This window comes from Parasteatoda tepidariorum, chromosome 1 (genome assembly GCF_982258835.1).
Source record: "Parasteatoda tepidariorum strain Cologne lab strain chromosome 1, Ptep-v5.0, whole genome shotgun sequence".
NCBI lineage: Eukaryota > Metazoa > Arthropoda > Arachnida > Araneae > Theridiidae > Parasteatoda > Parasteatoda tepidariorum.
This window is the reverse complement of record NC_141755.1, coordinates 24,435,903-24,453,721: the sequence shown is the minus strand read 5'-3', so window position 1 is coordinate 24,453,721 and position 17,819 is coordinate 24,435,903. Positions and strand designations below refer to the sequence as shown.

General features: G+C 29.8%; 1 protein-coding gene across 3 annotated transcripts in view; it reads right to left on the bottom strand.

The window, feature by feature from the left end:
- LOC107437881 (arylsulfatase B) overlaps positions 1–17,819 on the bottom strand; it is a 39,064-nt gene that overhangs the window by 9,727 nt on the left and 11,518 nt on the right. For all 3 annotated transcript variants that reach the window (XM_087160342.1, XM_087160343.1, XM_087160341.1), the window contains exons 3-8: positions 15,988–16,147; positions 12,892–13,004; positions 11,595–11,705; positions 9,347–9,475; positions 806–932; positions 374–667 (exon numbers count right to left, since the gene is read on the bottom strand). In XM_087160342.1, the coding sequence (XP_087016468.1) occupies positions 374–667; positions 806–932; positions 9,347–9,475; positions 11,595–11,705; positions 12,892–13,004; positions 15,988–16,147 (934 nt within the window). The remainder of the gene's footprint in view (positions 1–373; positions 668–805; positions 933–9,346; positions 9,476–11,594; positions 11,706–12,891; positions 13,005–15,987; positions 16,148–17,819) is intronic.

Sequence of the window (17,819 nt, the reverse complement as noted above, 5' to 3'; positions counted from 1 at the left end):
CCTTAATGTTAATTTCATTTTTTGCGTATTCCGCCATTTCTCGAGAGCTTTTTAAGTGAATGGAAAAAGTTTTACACACATTTACTAAAATTAACTTTTCCAAAGATAATTCCATGCAAAAAAATAAATTTTAGTTATCATTTATTATTTTGTATTATTTTATTTAATAATAGTCGAAAAAATTTGTAAGAGGTGTATTTATTACCATTATTTTAAAGCATCTATCGACTATTATTAAATAAAATAATACAAAACAATAAATATTTACTAAATTTTTTTTTCTTCATAAAATTATCGTTGTAAAAACGAAGACAACACCATCCATTAAGATTGAAGAGTTAGCTTATCAAACACCTCAATACTTTTTGCATACCTGCTGCTGACAACAAAGTGGGTAGCCAGTCGCTTATATGCATCAATTCATTAGAAATCCTACTCCTATGACGCAAGACAGGACTCCATACGAATGCTACACCTCTGACTCCACCTTCCCAGAGATTGTATTTACTTCCTCTGAGGGGATAGTTTGAGCCCAAGCATCCATCTGTACCATCCACAGCACCACCATTATCGGTGGTAAATATGAATATGGTATTATCCAACATAGATGTTTTCTCTAAAGCTTCGAATATTTCACCAACTGACTGATCCATAGCCTGTACCATACCTGAAATTATACTCAATTAAGCACCTTTGATATGCAGTTAAAGAATTGTTTTTATTGTCATTTTATTTTATTGTTTGACGCAGATACTTGTTAAAGTTAATTATAAACAATGTCCAGAAGTTATATGTAATTTATTACCTGCAAATTTTCTCCTCCTTTCATCTTTAATGCCTACAAGAGGTTTGACGTATTTATCTGGAACTTGTAATGCATTATCGAAATTCCCGCTATGAGGAGCTTGCTGTCCAAAGTAGAGGAACAAAGGCTGTAAATAAAAATAATAGAAATCAGGTATATTTTTTATTCCAAAGCATAATCCCTTTACTGTATACTTTATCAAAATATTATAATTATTCCTATTTTTTTAACATAGCAAACTTCGCATAATGTAAGCAAATATAAGTATTCATTAAACCAAATATACAATTATTGTTTTTTCTAAAACAGTTAGTAAGATAAATAAGAAATTCTTATTAAATATCTACTACGCTAGTGTTTCCCATTATTTTTAACCTTTGTACTACTTCTATATCCTCTTATTAGATGTTCATTTATGAGAACTCCTTTCTTCTTACCCATAATTCTACGCTTAAAATCTGTTTCAATTTCTACTAGCAGGCTCACTCCCTGCTCGCTTAGCTCTCGTACCCCCGAAAACGCTCTTTAAATTCCTTTCGGATTACTTCGCAATTCCAGTTCACTTCACTCGCGCAATGGAGACTTGTGTGTTTTAATATAGCTTTGTATGCTGATACTCTATTTTAAAATTAAGTTAGAAAAAATTATGGAAGACATACATCCTATAACACCCTTGATTCATAAACGTTCCATTCTACACATTACGATTTTATGTTTACGAAATTAAAAATAGGTAAAAAAGTTTTTAGTCATGAGCGTTTTTTTTTTTTTTTGTTTTTTTTTGTACATAAACTCATAACACCTCTATTTTAACATAAACTCTCAAAATGATTAAAGGCTAAAGAAAAGAATAAGAAAATAAAAAGAAAAATTTCTGGCTTGTCTTTATTAACAAAACGCATCTCATACTCATGGTAATTATTAAGCATCATTAAAACTAAAATATAGCTCTTAATTGTCAGTGAACCTGTGAAAATTGATAAGTATAATTGAAACAAAAACGTAGAACAATTTTTTTGTTGATATAAACTGTAAACTATAAATTTTTTATTCACCCCAGCTGTCCTAATTATAGGTTAGTTTATTTCAGCTCCTTGTTGTCCCTGTGGTAAAAAGATTTTCTTTCAGAAATAATAACAAACAAGTGCGATGAAGCTTTCGTGCTTATGAGTGCTAACTCGTTCCATATTTTAAGTGTCTGTTATCGACGTGAAATAATAAGGAAATTTTGTTACCGTGTGAGATCAATATATATAAAGATTTCATATTTTGTCTCCCTTTTAATGTTTTTTCCAGACTCTATGACTGAGAATTAAATTTTTGACACATTCATTTTTAAACTTTCTTATAATGAAATATTTTAAATTTCTAATATTTAATTTCTAATACAAATATTTTTATTTTTTTAGCTCTATTTGTTATTTTTAATACAGATATTCTAACATTCAGTTTATTTTTAATGCATACATTTTTAAACTCCGTTCTAACATCTCTTCCAAACTCTTTTCTGTATTCTCTTCGAAACTTTCTTTTCAATTATTTTCCTAACTTCCTTATATGTTAACACATATATTTTTAAACACCATTCTAATAAACTTTCCTAAACTCCTTTCTAATTTCTTTTCCAAACTCTCTTCTAAATTTTCGCCTAAACTCCTTTTTTTAATGTATATGTTACCGGCAAAGTATGAAACGCCGGCATTCTATAGAATGCCTAGGCATTGTATATAATGCCGGATGTTTTTAGGCAAAGTATGAAATATGAGAAGTCTTACATACTTTCCCTACGTATTATATATAATACCTAGGCATTCTATAGAATGACAAATGCCATTTAGGCAAAGTTTAAAAAAGCGTCCTGATGAGGTTGTTATATGCATTTTGAAAATTAAAATGTCATTCTGAAAAAATAATGAGAGTGCCATTAAAAAAATTTATTCAAAATGCGTAAAGAGAAATGAAAGTTGTACAAAACATAATTTATTCCTTTCTTGTTAAGGGAAACAAAATTTTCATATGAAAAATAAGAAATTGACCTACTTGTTGCAACATGGCAGGCTTGACCGACATTCTGAATTTGACATTTTGGAATGACGTTTTGACGAATCAGAAATGTATTTTATACTTTGCCGGTTTCTCATTTGGCATTCTATAGAATGCCTAGGAAATGTGTGAACTATAAATCATTTCATACTTTGCCGGTTAATTTTAGGCATTACACGCAATGCCTATGCATTCTATAGAATGCCGGATTTCAAACTTTGCCGGTAACATATAGATTCATTAATATATAAATTCATTAATATCAAAATAACGGCCATTTAAATATATTCAGTTAGCTAGTTTACGGGATAGTTAGTACTACATCTAATTGATATGACATAATAAACATTAATCACATAAATGCACTTGACCGCCCTTAACACATTCACGGCTGGTTGCTACTAACGCTTGCCACACTGTTCAGTTTAAAAATGAGATGAAGCATTACTTGTCGTCAGAATTACTCATCCGCAACTGATTATCTCAAAGAAATTTCTCATTCTTCCATGTGAATCATACGATTTCTGTCTTCTTTTTTTTTTGGAACTTGAAATTAAGAAGGTGTCTTGAAAAGTAAGGGGAAAAGTACCAGGAACTCCATGAAATAAAAATCTTCCTTATTTCGTACGAAAATTATCAAGTGTTAAAAATAAAAAATAAACTATTTAAGTAGAAAATAAACTGTTAAAGTAAAAAATAAGCTAGTTTGGCTGATCTACCGTCAGAAATTTATCTCTCTCGAAATGATTATTTTATTGTCTCGTACTTAACGTCAAAAGTAGAGAAGGGATTTAATTATCGACTATGTCAACCTTCATCCATCAATTGGTACCTCTAGGTAGAATGGAGTTAACATGTCTTATATACTAGTGATTTGGTATTTAATATTTATAGTGGTAGTTACACCACATTACTCCCCTGCCAGAATTTTATCTGTGATAGAATTCGATGAGAGATTACCACTAGTTGATTCATACTGCTTATATATTTAGATCATTTTTGCTCATTAAATCTTTTATTCATTTTTTATAGCATTTTGCTCATTATTTTTTTTTTTTTTTGTTTATAGCATTTTGCTCATTTTTTTTTCTTTTTCAATATTGTCTATTGACCGGGAGACTTTATTTACTTCACAAGATCTTTTTTTTTCCTTGAGCAGTTTATATTAAGCAAATCAACTGTTTAGTGAGGATTAACCATCATGTTAGCGAGTTCATATCAAGTCCGTAGGTCACCAATGAAGAGAATTATAAATCGACTATGTCAACCTTCTTATATCAAAAGGTACCTCAAGATAGAATCGAATTAACATGTCTTATATACTAGTAGTTTGGTATTTAATATTTATAGTGGTAGTTACGCCACATTACTCCCCTTCCAGAATTTTATCTGTGATAGAATTCGATGAGCGATTACCACTAGTTGATTCATGCTGTTTATATCATTTTCGCACATTATATTTTTTCTTCATTTTTTTATAGCATTTTGCTCATTATTTTTCTTTTTTTTATAGCATTTAGCTCATTTTTTTTCTTCTTCAATATTGTTTATTAACCGGGAGACTTTATTTACTTCACCGAATCTTTTTTTTTTTCTTTGAGCAGTTTATATTAAGCAAATCAACTGTTTAGTGAGGATTAACCATCACGTCCGTAGGTCACCAATGAAGAGAATTATAAATCGACTATGTCAACCTTCATCTATCAAAAGGTGCCTCAAGATAGAATCGATTTAACATGTCTTATATACTAGTGATTTGGTATTTAATATTTGTAGTGGTAGATACGCCACATGACTCCCCTTCCAGAATTTTATCTGTGATAGAATTCGATGAGCGAATATCACTAGTTGATTCATGCTGTTTATATATTTACATCATTTCCGCTCATTATATTTTTTCTTTATTTTTTATAGCATTTTTCTCATTATTTATCTTTTTTTTATAGCATTTCGCTCTTTTTTTTTTCTTCTTCAATATTGTTTATTAACCGGGAGACTTTATTTACTTCACCAGATCTTTTTTTTTTCTTTGAGCAGTTTATATTAAGCAAATCAACTGTTTAGTGAGGATTAACCATCATGTTAGCGAGTTCATGTCACGTCCGCATGTCACCAATGAAGGGAATTATAAATCGACTGTGTCAACCTTCATCTATCAGCAAAAGGTACCTCAAGATAGAATCGAATTAACAAGTCTTATATACTAGTGATTTGGTATTTAATATTTGTAGTGGTAGTTACGCCACAGTAGCAACAAGAAAAATAGATGAATTAAATTAAAAGAAATAAGAGGAAGACGATCAGGTGCTGCCAGATATGAATCATAACATTTCTTTTCTATATTTCTTTAGAAAATATGAGATGAAAACCGTTTGCAATTTTAAATCTAAAATTATCGAATATTCACGTTCTAGCACTCAATCTTAATGACTCGAAGAGGTTATATCTAATTATTAAGTGCAGACGCTATTTAAGTTACGAAAGCAGACACAAAAACATGATTTTTCTGAATAAACATACCGTTTATTGACGAATTTAGATTTCTGATCCCCGAAATATAAGGAGTTGCCGCAATCTGGGAAATATGGTCCCTATAGTTTGGTCAGGAGAGTGCTCCAAAATTTAGACCACTTAATGCTAATTTTACTTTTCGCGTACTTCGTTATATCTCGAGAGCTTTTTAAGTGTATTGAAAAATACACACAATTTTAAAATTTTTTATCAAAAGATATAATTCCATGCAAAAAAAAAAAACAATTTTTAGTAAATATTGATTATTTTTATTATTTTATTAAAGAATGGTGAAGAAAGTTTCGAATTGTAAAATATACAATCTTTTGCATCATTTTAAAGAACGTAATTTTATGTGGCGAAATATACTTCAGCAAAATCGGTCGAATATTTCCTGAGAAATTAAATTTCAAAATAGACAGATACTTAAAATTCGATCCACCCGGAGGGACAGAAAATAATAATAAATAATATAAAAAAATTGGTGTTGTTTTAGCTTTATTATTTGCGTCGGCATTTGTCTTTTTAGTTTTGTTCACGATTTTATAATGTTGTTCAGTACCGATTTATTAATTCTCTTTTTTCACCCTGTACTAAGAACAAGTCTTTAGCTGGTTATTAATTAAAATAATAAATAATTGATAAAAAATATTTTTTGCGCGCAATTTCCTTAGGAAAAACAAATTTTATTACAGTGTGTTAATAATTTTCAATTTGCTTAAAACTATCAACCAAACCAAACTATCTGGTCATTATTTCCCAGATTGCAGCTACTCTCCATACTTTAAGGGTAAGGAATGTAAATCCATCAATAAAAAGTTATGTTTGCTCAGAGAGAGTACGTTTTTGTGGCTAGTTTCGTTAACTTAAAATATCGTCTGCACTAACTAATTAACGCATTTGAGCCACCCCTTCGAACCATTAAGATTGAGAACTAGTACGTGAAAAGTATAAAAGTAAGAAAGTGACCTAATATGCAAAGTTATTGCTCATTTTTTGTAGATTTATTTATTTATTTAATTTTATTTATTTTTACTTATTTATTTGTTTATTCAATTATTTATTTGTTTCTGGATACTGAACGTCCTTTACGGAATTTCAATTTATTCCATTATCCGAATACGGAATAATCGTAGCATGCCCAATTTTAAAATTGTATTTTTAAAGCCTTTCGCACCAACTAGAACTCATTTTAAGTTGTAATGAATAGAATTTTTTTTAATTATTTCAATTGTTGCTACACTTATTTTTGTGAAGTATACTAAGTAACTTACTGTAACATAAATAAACATTACTATTCAGAATAAAAATAAAAATAAAAATATGCTAATAAATTTTAAGAAAAATTAGTGCTTATAAAACACCGTCGGATTTTACTCTCTAAAGTCACTTGCAAAAATATGCAAATTTTGAACAATTACTTGTGCTTACAGACGCAGATATGTTTTAAATATTAAAAAATTTATGCTTACAAGGTATAAGTTTCAAGGTATAAGTTCAAGGTATCATTTACTGAAACATTTACCAATGACTTTTTAAAAACGCGCCCTCTCATTGCAACGTCACTACAATGCCTTTTGATCTTTCGAATCATTATGAATAAATTGTGATAATATAGTTACAGCATTTTTGATTTGCGATATACAAAATGACTTCTGCATTGTCATAATGTTTCTCCCTCGTGATTCCCGAAAAGTCATTCCTGAAAATTTAATTTAAAGCGAAAATGAGAATGAAATATTTTTTAGTAAGATATAGTATAGTCAAAATTGTTTTTATTTTTTATAGTAAAGCAAATCAATAACTCTTTTATAATGGGATATCTTGGTCCAAATAAAATGGAACAAGTTGGACGATTGAAATAATTCAAAGGACTTATTAAAAGCCTTGATCTAGTTATTTTAATGAATTATAAAATTATGTGCAATTTTAATTGCTTAAAGTTATTTATAATTTTCGGAAGAAGAAAATCTTTCAAATATTCTTTTCTACAAAATTTAAGTTACACTAACCTGAAATGAGGGAAAAGATTCAGGAAATAATAGGTAGTCTTATTTACAATAAATATTATTAGTCACCTTTTGTTTAACGGAAAAATTTAAAGTAAGTGGAAAAAAAAGATCTTTTTGAAATAAGATATCTAATTCACTCCTAAAGATTAAAAAAAAAAAAATTCTGTGTCTTTAAATATTAAGAGAATTATTAAATTTTATCTAACATAAATTTTTTTTCAAGAAATCATGAGTATGAAGAAAATTTTTTATACACATAACATATTAAGATTGTTTCTGCTTGTTTTAAATGCTTTAATATTCTATAGTGAATAATTTTGAGTGATGCAATTATAAAAATTTCTTATATTCAAATGTTGATAGTGAAAATAAAACAGTTTTTATTTTTCCTTAAACCAGTTTGGAAGTATCACACTATATTTAACCCAGCTATAGCTTGATCTATCCTTTAATAAATTTAATTTCTTATGAGTTATTGAAAAAAATAACCATATTTCATTTTGAAAAGTCAGTAATGATAGATGTTAAAAAAATTCATCTATAATAATTCATCTATAATGATTCAATAAATAATTGTGTGTAGTAAGAATCATTAAATTTCATGTTTTACAACACTTCACTTAATTTATAAATCTATTTATCCTTAAAAAAAAACACATTTTTCATTTAAAATACTAAAGAAAATAATGCAATTGCTGAATTGAATAACATACATTTTTTAATATTGTTTCTGAATATGTATTACATAGTCTAACGTGCCACATGGATTGAACCAAGGTATCTCAGTCAAAAGGTAAGCTTATTCACTCTTTTAAAAAAAAAGGTAATTTTTTTTAAAAAGAAAATAATAATATTAATAAAACAGTGAATGCCGAGGGAGGAGCGTTCACAAATTTTTCTTGTAAAAAAACTAACAGGGACAATTTTTAAAAAGTGGACTTACTAAACTAATAACCCAATAACTTCAGTTTCATTCCCAAACGAAAAGTTTCGTCATCCAGTGTTACTTTTAAGCTATTTTGGTAACTACAGCCATATAACATGGTAAATGTAGCACAGTGGTGTAAGCCACATGGTTTTAGTTTTTTTACTATTTTGCATACCATGAATTGAATGCGGATCACATTTGTCCTAATGGTAAGTTTTATTGAATGGGCATTCCTCCGAAAAAAACAACAATTTCTATCACCTAATATTTGTAATTAAAAAAGAAATTTTAATTAATATAAATTTTATTGATATTGTGAATTAAACCATTTAAATAGTTTTGGAAGGACACAATTTACATTTATTAAAAAACCGAGATTTTGAATAACTGTTCAGAAATTAATGAATTTAGTAAAATAATAAAAACCTAAATTGTCAAAAATATGTTTAAAAAAATTTATTACTTTACAAAATGAATCAATTTAAATTAGAAAATGAAACGCATAGAAAGCATGGATTGTAGTAGTGTTGATTAGGGTATAGTATTTTAAAAATAAAATTAAACTAAAAAAAATTCTGAAGTTAATTAATGAGTTATATGGGATTTGGGATAAAATGAAATAAATTTTTGGATGTCCCTTTTAACAAACGTAGTATAACAGAATTTAAATGGAAGGTGCCAAGGTTTTTTTCGTTAAAATAGTTTAATGTTAAGGTAAATAGTATACATTAAGTCATATATTATGTTATTTTTATCAAAATTGAAAATCACAATTACAGCTTTTAAAGTTTTAATACATTTGGCTCATATTGAATTTTGTATGAATGGGGTTTTCAAATTCGTCTATTTCTCATTTCGGAACTATTTGGAACATTTTGAGAAACCTTTTTACAGTGAGTGCAATTCATACTATATACGATTCATGGAAAGATGTTAATAGAGATAACCGTACTATGTAGCAAGCAATAATGCTAAAAAAAATTTAAGTAAAAATTAAAGTTATACAATATCAGCGATCACGTAAAAAATTATTAAAGGAACTCAAACCTTTGTTGTATTATGCTCCGTGATAACTTCTTTGGCTTTTCTTGTAAATAATTCCGTTCCATATTCGCCTTCATAACCCCAGGCATTTTCATCACCGTCATGAAGATCCAGACCAGTAAAATTGTTGGACTAAAATGATAAAAAAGGAATGAACTTACTTATTAACTTTCTTTCATTTATACTAATTATAGAAATGTTAGATTAGTTGCTATTCATAATTTATAATTGTTTAAAGATGTTAATTTGCATTAAAAAAATTATGTTAAGCAACACTAAAGCTATAAAGAAATGTCAATCAATAAGTATATGCACACATATACAAACAGGGTGTCCATTAAATGAATGGCTTATTTTAAATAAAAAAAAACACGGTTTGAGATAAAAATGAGCCACTTATTGCATTATTATTAGAAAAACAATAAATTTTTGAAAATACATAGTGATAAAAATGGTTTGAAATTTCGGCACTAGATTACGCTGGCGGCTAAAAAGCTAAGTAACAATACTTTCAATCCATCCACCCTTTGCAGCAATAATATGTCGTAGTCACAAAAAATACGCATCAAAAACTTAATTACAAATGTCCACAATGGTTTGGATCTTCCATTGGTACACTCCTCCTTCAATTGCGCCTAAACAAAGAAATCACAAGAATTTAAATACGGTGAATAGAAAGGCCAGTCCATGCTTTTTTTATTTCCAATGTTCACCAGTGTTAATATTTCGTTAATTCAGACATTTTACAGGGCAGATTTGTCGACCACTCGTTCAGGAGCGCAATATTAGGTGGGCCAACGTTGGTCCCACAGTATGGACAGATAGTACAGAGAATGAAATAACAGCCATGCCTTGCCCGGGATTTGAACCCAGCACCTTTCCGATGCAAGACCAATTCCCAGACTCCTAAACAGTCCGGTCGGCACCATGCTTTTTTCTGTATCGTTCGTTAAATTTCGAACAATGACACGATCATTAAAATGTTCCTACAAGAAATCAAATTTAGCAGCAGCTCGATGGGGTCTAGCACCATCTAGCATAACCCACGATGGACCATTTGAATCAACCAAAGCATTGTGCTTGGCCTCATCAATATAGTTCTACGGTTACTGTACGGTATAGAAAAAATCCAATGGTCCCGGCCCATACCGTGACTTTTGGTGAATGTAATGATGATTGGACAGACATGTGGGGATTTTCTGTTTCCCAAAATGACAATTTTTTATTCACAAAGCCGACCATGTAAAAAATGGGCTTCTTCGGAAAACCAAATGGATCCCACATCAATGTGGCTACCATTAATGTTTTAAGGCAATTCGTTCTTTGATGTGCGGTGAAAATATTGAGAGGTTGGGAACACTGAATTGGAAATGGATACAACTGGGTATAAAATCTTTTTCGTGATTTCATGCATCGAGAATTTTCGTAGTCCACCCTCAAGTGCAATTTTCCTGACAGGCGACGGAGACCGCATTTGACTCTCCTGTTGGATTGCCTAGACATTATCGTCAGTGACTAATGTATGTGGTGGTCTTTAGTTTCCTTCACGATAATCGTTCACGCTTCTTGTCGTTTTTCAATTTTTCTTTAAACTAACTTTAACTTGAGATATTCCCCGGTTTTTTAGTCACATTAAATGTTTGTTAAAAACTTCGCCTGATTTTCATAACATTATGACTCGATCGGTTATTTGATGATAATGAAAACATATATTGTTTCCTAAATTTTATAAACTAATTTTATATCACTACCACTTACCAGCAAACATAGTTAGAGACACAAAATTAGAAACTTACCAGCAAACCTTGAACATTGAGACCCAAAATAAAAATTTGTAAAATATTTACACAAAATAAATTTTTGAGAAAACATTGTTTGAAATGTATAGAATGATTCCCTTTTCGCTAAACGAAAAAGTGAAAAGTGATGCAAAATATTTTCATAAGGCACATGAAATATTTTCATAAGGCACATAAGGCCGTATAAAAATTCACCCTACATTTCTTGTCTCAGGTAATACAAAAATGGAACTGTTTTTTATCTTTTTCAATTTGTTAAAAATAATTATGCTTTAATAATGTTGCATTTAATATTAATATAAGAATTATTTTGACCTTGACACTATTTTACATACATAAATACTAATATATTATTCTATATATTAAAGTATAAACATAAGGAGTTACAGGAAACACATTGTAAAAATCCTCTACAAGCTGAATTTTGATAATCTATGTACAAAATTTCTTACTTCTTTAGCCAAATGTGTGAAGTAATCTTCTACACCAGAATAGTAACCAAAAAAGGAATCAAAACCTCGCTTCAAAGGAAGATACTCTTCCTTGAAAAATCCCAAGTGCCACTAAAAGAAGAAAAAATTCATATTATTTTAAGAAGAAAATTGTAAAGCAAAATTTTGCTATACAGAGTTATCGAAAAAATATCAAGTATTTTGTATTCTCATTAAAAACAAAATTTTATATTTATGGAAATAATTCTTGCGTTGAAATTTAGTGAAAAAATGTTTTTTTTTTCTGTCCAGCAATTTTTCCTATGCAATAAACATTAACCAAGATGTTCCTCAACTCAAATGGACCATATGTCCGATTGCTTAGTCTCCTCGAACCACCGATATAATCTTTCTGATATTTTTCTGGGGATGCATATCAACGCAAAGAGTGGTTTTAAGACCATTGTAGACAAAGAAACAATTATTGATAACAGCCACTTAAAATAATCAAATCAAAGAGCAGCAATTCTCCAAAGATGCTTCCCAAGACATGGAAGGTAAATAGATTTGAATATCGAGCGACTAATTCTGCGCAAATCAAAACGTATAATGAAAGAATATTCTTAAAATCATTGTGGACAGTTAAATACTTTAAAAATTAGCCAATTAGTTCAGCCTTCTAAAAAATAGCTCAGCTAAGAAAATCAGCCACATAAAAAAATAATCAACTCATACTTCAAAAGAAACTAATATTTAGATACACTTCACAAGACATTGAAGGATATGGCTTATCGTCTTTCTATCTATTGATAACTAGTGATACACCAATTTGAAGTCACGATAGCAGAGTGCTCCTAAGATGTGAACAATTATTGATATCAGCCACATAAATCGAATCATAGCCTCAAAAAAAATTGTATTCCAGAGATGCTCCTCGAAAGATTGAGGAAGATAGATTATCGTGTTGATATCTATCGAGAAATTAATAATGTATGCATCGAAACGCACATCGCAAGAATTTTCTTAAGATCATTATAGACAGTGTAATAATCATTAATAACAGTCACTAAATAAATAAATAGATCGTAGCCACAAACGAGACTATATTTTATACGAAGATGCTCTACAGAACATCGAGGAAGGGGGATTATCGTCCTAATATCTATCTAACGATTAATGGTGCACGAAGCGTATGAACTGGTTAACTTGAAACTTCTCTGAATATTTTAATAACAAATTTGTGCGCATTAATTAATTCAATTTGTAATTCCGACATCATTTTTCGATTACCCTGCGTAAATTAAATAAATGTACTTACTTTGCCCACTGCATGTGTCGCATAATTCAAAGACTTCAAATACTGAGGTAGAATTTTTTCTTTTAATGGCAAACCCCAAGGAGAAGCTACAGTAATAACATCATCCTGAAATCCTATTTAAAACGATCTATATTAGTTTGTAACATTTTGAAATTATTTACTAAGTACTAATTTTAATGTGTAGATATGGATTTTATCTGAATCGAATAAAAATTCTTCACAAGTCGCTCAAAGCTGAATTGAATAATAATATATATGTATATATATTCAACATCAAAGTTTTTACACACCAGTTGAATCCTACAGTGATTTAGGACATCCTGGTTTGAGAATTTTTCTTTTTTCTCGTGGTTTTCATACTCGCTCTGAAAATACATTTCCTTACACTTGAAACCCTGGTGGCTTGCCCGCGTAATTAATTCAAGTGAAATTTTATATCGTGATATTTAAAGGTATGCGCTTGAGTTTATGATGATTTTTAACGGTGAAGCTGTCACGGTTACAGTTGTAGTAAAAAAATTTTAACTGCATCTGTTTTTTAACGTGATCCTCGCAGTAAAAAAAAATAAAAGGGAGTTAAAATTACATTTTTACTTAAAAATAAGTCTGCTAAGCACCGTCGAAGAGAAAAGTACTTAAGATGTTTCCGACGAATTTGCAATTCAGCTCTGCAGAACGCTTTTTGACAAGAACAGGAAGAAAGTAAATTGCATGCTGGATATCTATCTCTCTTTATCCCTGTCTAGCATCGTTTCAATTCAGGTTGAAACTACATTCCCTATGAGAAAAGTAGATTTTGCTATTGAAAAATCTTAAACTTTGTTCACTGTAAGTATAAGCGAGAGTGTTTATTTGTTTTTAATCATCACAATCTTGAGCTCATATTTATAAATAACACGGTGTGTCAATAGGTCAAGCCGAATGGTGCTATAGGTTCATACAGTATACGGAAGAGATTTTTTTTCTTATAATAATACAATCGCAACAGTTTTTAATGCTTTCGGACCTGATCTTATTTAACTAAAAACATTTTCATTTAGAAAAACGTGGATTTCTAGACATATACAGTTGAAATTTTTAAACTCAAACAGACTAAAAAAATCCATTTAATTATTTGTGCTTTGTTTTATTAATTTTATCATTGAGCTAGCAACTCCCATAAAATAGAATTGTATAAAATACCTAGCCATTTTAAATTAGCCGACAACGTATGAAATTATTACACGTTAATCACATTACCTAGGCATTATATAGATTATCTAATGACAAATCGGCTAATTATGAAATATGATAATTTCATAGTTTTAAATAGTATGATTGTGATTTATTTCAATTTATTGATAGAAATTTCTTGATATAACGAGCAATGTTTATATTTTATTTGGTTTTCTTTAATAATGAAAAAAGTATTTTTTTTTTATGTAGAGAAAAATTGCGTAAATCATACCACCTCAAATTTTATGAAGAAACGTTGCTTTAGAGGGTAAATTAGTTTTTTTTTCATATGGAGATCCATTCGTAAGAATCAAGTCGCCGTGTTCTTGCGTTACGTTTTCATTTAAGTTTATCAGCTTTACAAATTTTTAATGCTATTTTTGAGCATCCAAAATAAAGATGTAGCAGAACTAAATTAATGTACAGATTAATTAATGCATCGTTTAATTCTTAAATGACTTATTCAGGCTCTACTTGTTTCTTTGGTAGTTAACTCTTGTCTAAGACTTAGAATAACACTTTGTTTAAAACGTTATGAACTTGCAAAATCGTACATCGTGTGCATTGATAAATAGTACCAGTTCGATTTAGGATAAACAAATTTCCTGCCAATTGAAATGCGGCTGTAAAAAATTTCTGAATTAACTTTCACCCATTTATAAATTTCTCATTTTTTGTAACGGAAGCTTATAATAAGGCTGCAACAATTGAGAACAATGTTTAACATCATTTAGCTATTCTGATGCATCAATCATTAATTAACTTCTCAATTAAAGGCTTCAAGCGAGTCGATTCCCCATTTCTAAAACATAAGGAAAGTTGATTATATACCCCAAAAAATGAAGTCTAAAAAAGCAGCAGATATAAAAGTCACCCTTGAACATTTTAACATGTAACGCCATGTATCAGTAGCATTTTGTAAGCTTATAATGCTGTTACTATAATTGTAATGGTTAAAAAATTTAATATCAATTTTCTTATTATGCTATTAAACGAGTGCTTGGGTGTACCAATGGTACAGTTATTCACTTAATCATAAACAATTGAGGATGGTACTGTTTAGGAAGCAGGTGTTACAAATTAGACAACTGGTTCCTTAAATCGTACCACTTGCTAAAAGACTTAATTTTCTGTACTTACTGGGTAAATATAACTGCCAAAAAAAATAATATAAATAGCTGGATGATTGCCTTTTATTGTTAAAATATTTCAGTATCTGTGAGAAATAAAAATTTAAGTCTTTTAAACAACTCTCTTTTATTTGAATAAAAATTTTATAATATCAGTTTTCATTGTTTTATTGTAATTTTTCTTTCATAATTTTTTTCATATTTTATGAACCTTTCATAATTTTTCGTTGGTTGGTTGGTTCTAATGTCACTTGCCACACGGGCAAGTCTGCTTGGTGAAACCGAGCAAATTTAAGGCAGAGTATGCGTTTCTTGTTTTTCAGTGGCGCCATCTAAGGCCAAGAATTCGACTTCTGCCACACCATGCGTCGCACCCGTTTATAGGGCGGACCCATTCATACATCCATTCATTCATCCACAGATCGTAATTTTGGCCTGAATCAGAGAGCGATCGATCTCCAATCCAATACCCCCAGAGGTTTTGATTATAATTTTTCCAAATTTTTTTTAAAGAAATAGTAATCGTAAATCATAACATCTTCACTATCACTATTTTTAGATATCTTGTTCAAAGAGCAGTGGTTATTGCATAAAATGGCTAGTAATTCTATAGAATGCTGACATGCATTTCATGCATTGTTGGTAGAATACAAATGGAAATACAAATGGAATGGAAGACAAATGGGAAATGCAAGAAAATGGAGTGGAGATCATTCCTCTAATTCTTAAAACTCATAAAAAGCCTCCTTACCAATTCGTAGGGGATATTTTCCTGTCATTAAAGATCCACGAGATGGAGAACATGTTGATTGGACGTAATACTTGTTCAATATAATCCCATCTCTCGCTATAGCATCAATGTTGGGTGTCGGTATTTGTTTGGATCCATGAAAACTAACATCACTAAACCCCTAAAAATATACATCAAATATGCTGAGACGATTTTATGAGTAAAAAAAATGTACCATCATAATTGTAACGCCAAATTAACAAAAAAAAATAACACAAAAATCTTTTCTTCGAGAATCATAAGAAAAATATTTACACTGGTGGTCTGATAAATTTAAAGACATTAAAATACAGGTTATGCTGCTGAAGAAAGAAATGTTTAACGCAATATCAGGGTCATACAGGGTATAAAGTCAAAAAATATTAAAAAATAACGGGCCAGCAAGAGCATAAATAAAATAAAATAAACGCATAAAGAGATAAATTTAAAAAATAAAAGCAGACGATAAAATTAGAACAACAGAGAGTTGTTGATATTTTGGAGTATTTTTTGGTTTTTGGAATTTGTAAGTTTATCCTTACCCATTACGGGATTTTCTACATTTTATTGAAAGATTATTATTAACCCGCAACGGGTAATTTAATGTCGTTACTGTATTTGTTGTCATGTGAAATAAATGTTTTTTTTAATAAAACAAAGAACTGTTTATTAATATAGCTTGATGCGTTACAAGGGTCACAAATACAGTAATAATAAGGTTTAAACCTGAGATCCAAAAAAAGTTAAGTTCCAACCACTAAATACCCTCATCGTAGTAAGTGATAAAAAGTTGCACACTTTTGAGCTTCGAGTGAGAGAGGATAATGAAGTAACAAATTGGTAAAATATGGTATTCTTGCCAATGTATTTCCTTCCTTCCGAATCGAATGACTCCCAATTCGAAACGATATGACTAATAGTTTAGAAGTTATAATAGCTTTAAACGTAAAAATTTTGTATTGAATTTTTAAATGTATATAGATTTACAAAACTGTTTGATGTTTTTTGCATGTAAAAATTGTTTCTACGAAAAAATATCTGACGTATTTTAAGATTAAAGGCCATTACATGGAGTACACTTGTCCGGAAAATTATGATTATTAGAAATAGCTTTATTGAATATAAAGGGTTATTTTTCTTTAATCGTCAACTTAGTGACGTTTTTTTTTAATTAAAAAAAAAGTAGTGCGAGTTTATGAGTAAACTATAGCGATCTAAAAGACACTCCACCTAAAACGGGACCAACTAACAACTCTTTTCCCCATGTCCTCCTGAAATAGGACAAATAATAAATTTCTATGAGGACAGATGTTCAATGATAGATTTTCTATCATGACATCAAATAAAAAGCCTCAAATGGTACCTTAATGGTCAAATAGTACTTTTAAGAAAAAGTTAATAAAATCCTTACAAAAAAATTGGAATTAACATCTAAAATCGACTTTTAAAAGTTTGATAAAAATTATCCCCTGCCCCATACCAACTTGCAGGAGAGGAGCTGTTTCACCAAGATGACCACCTCATTGTCTAATAATAATTCCTAAATTCATATCAGGAACATTTAAACTATTGAAATCGCCTTAAAATGTTAAGAGCAACTAAATCTCTAATTTTAATTTTATAACCGTCGTTGAGCAGCCAACCCAATTTTTTTGGGTTTACCACTACTAATGTTCAACTCCGTAGTCCTATAATTTATTTGGCTTCGTGGAGGACTTTTTTGATGGAACTAACCCGCATTTGCGTTACATGGAGAAGAAACTCATGAAAATCTCCCAAAGTTATCCTGACGGCAAGGGGACTTTAACCCATGA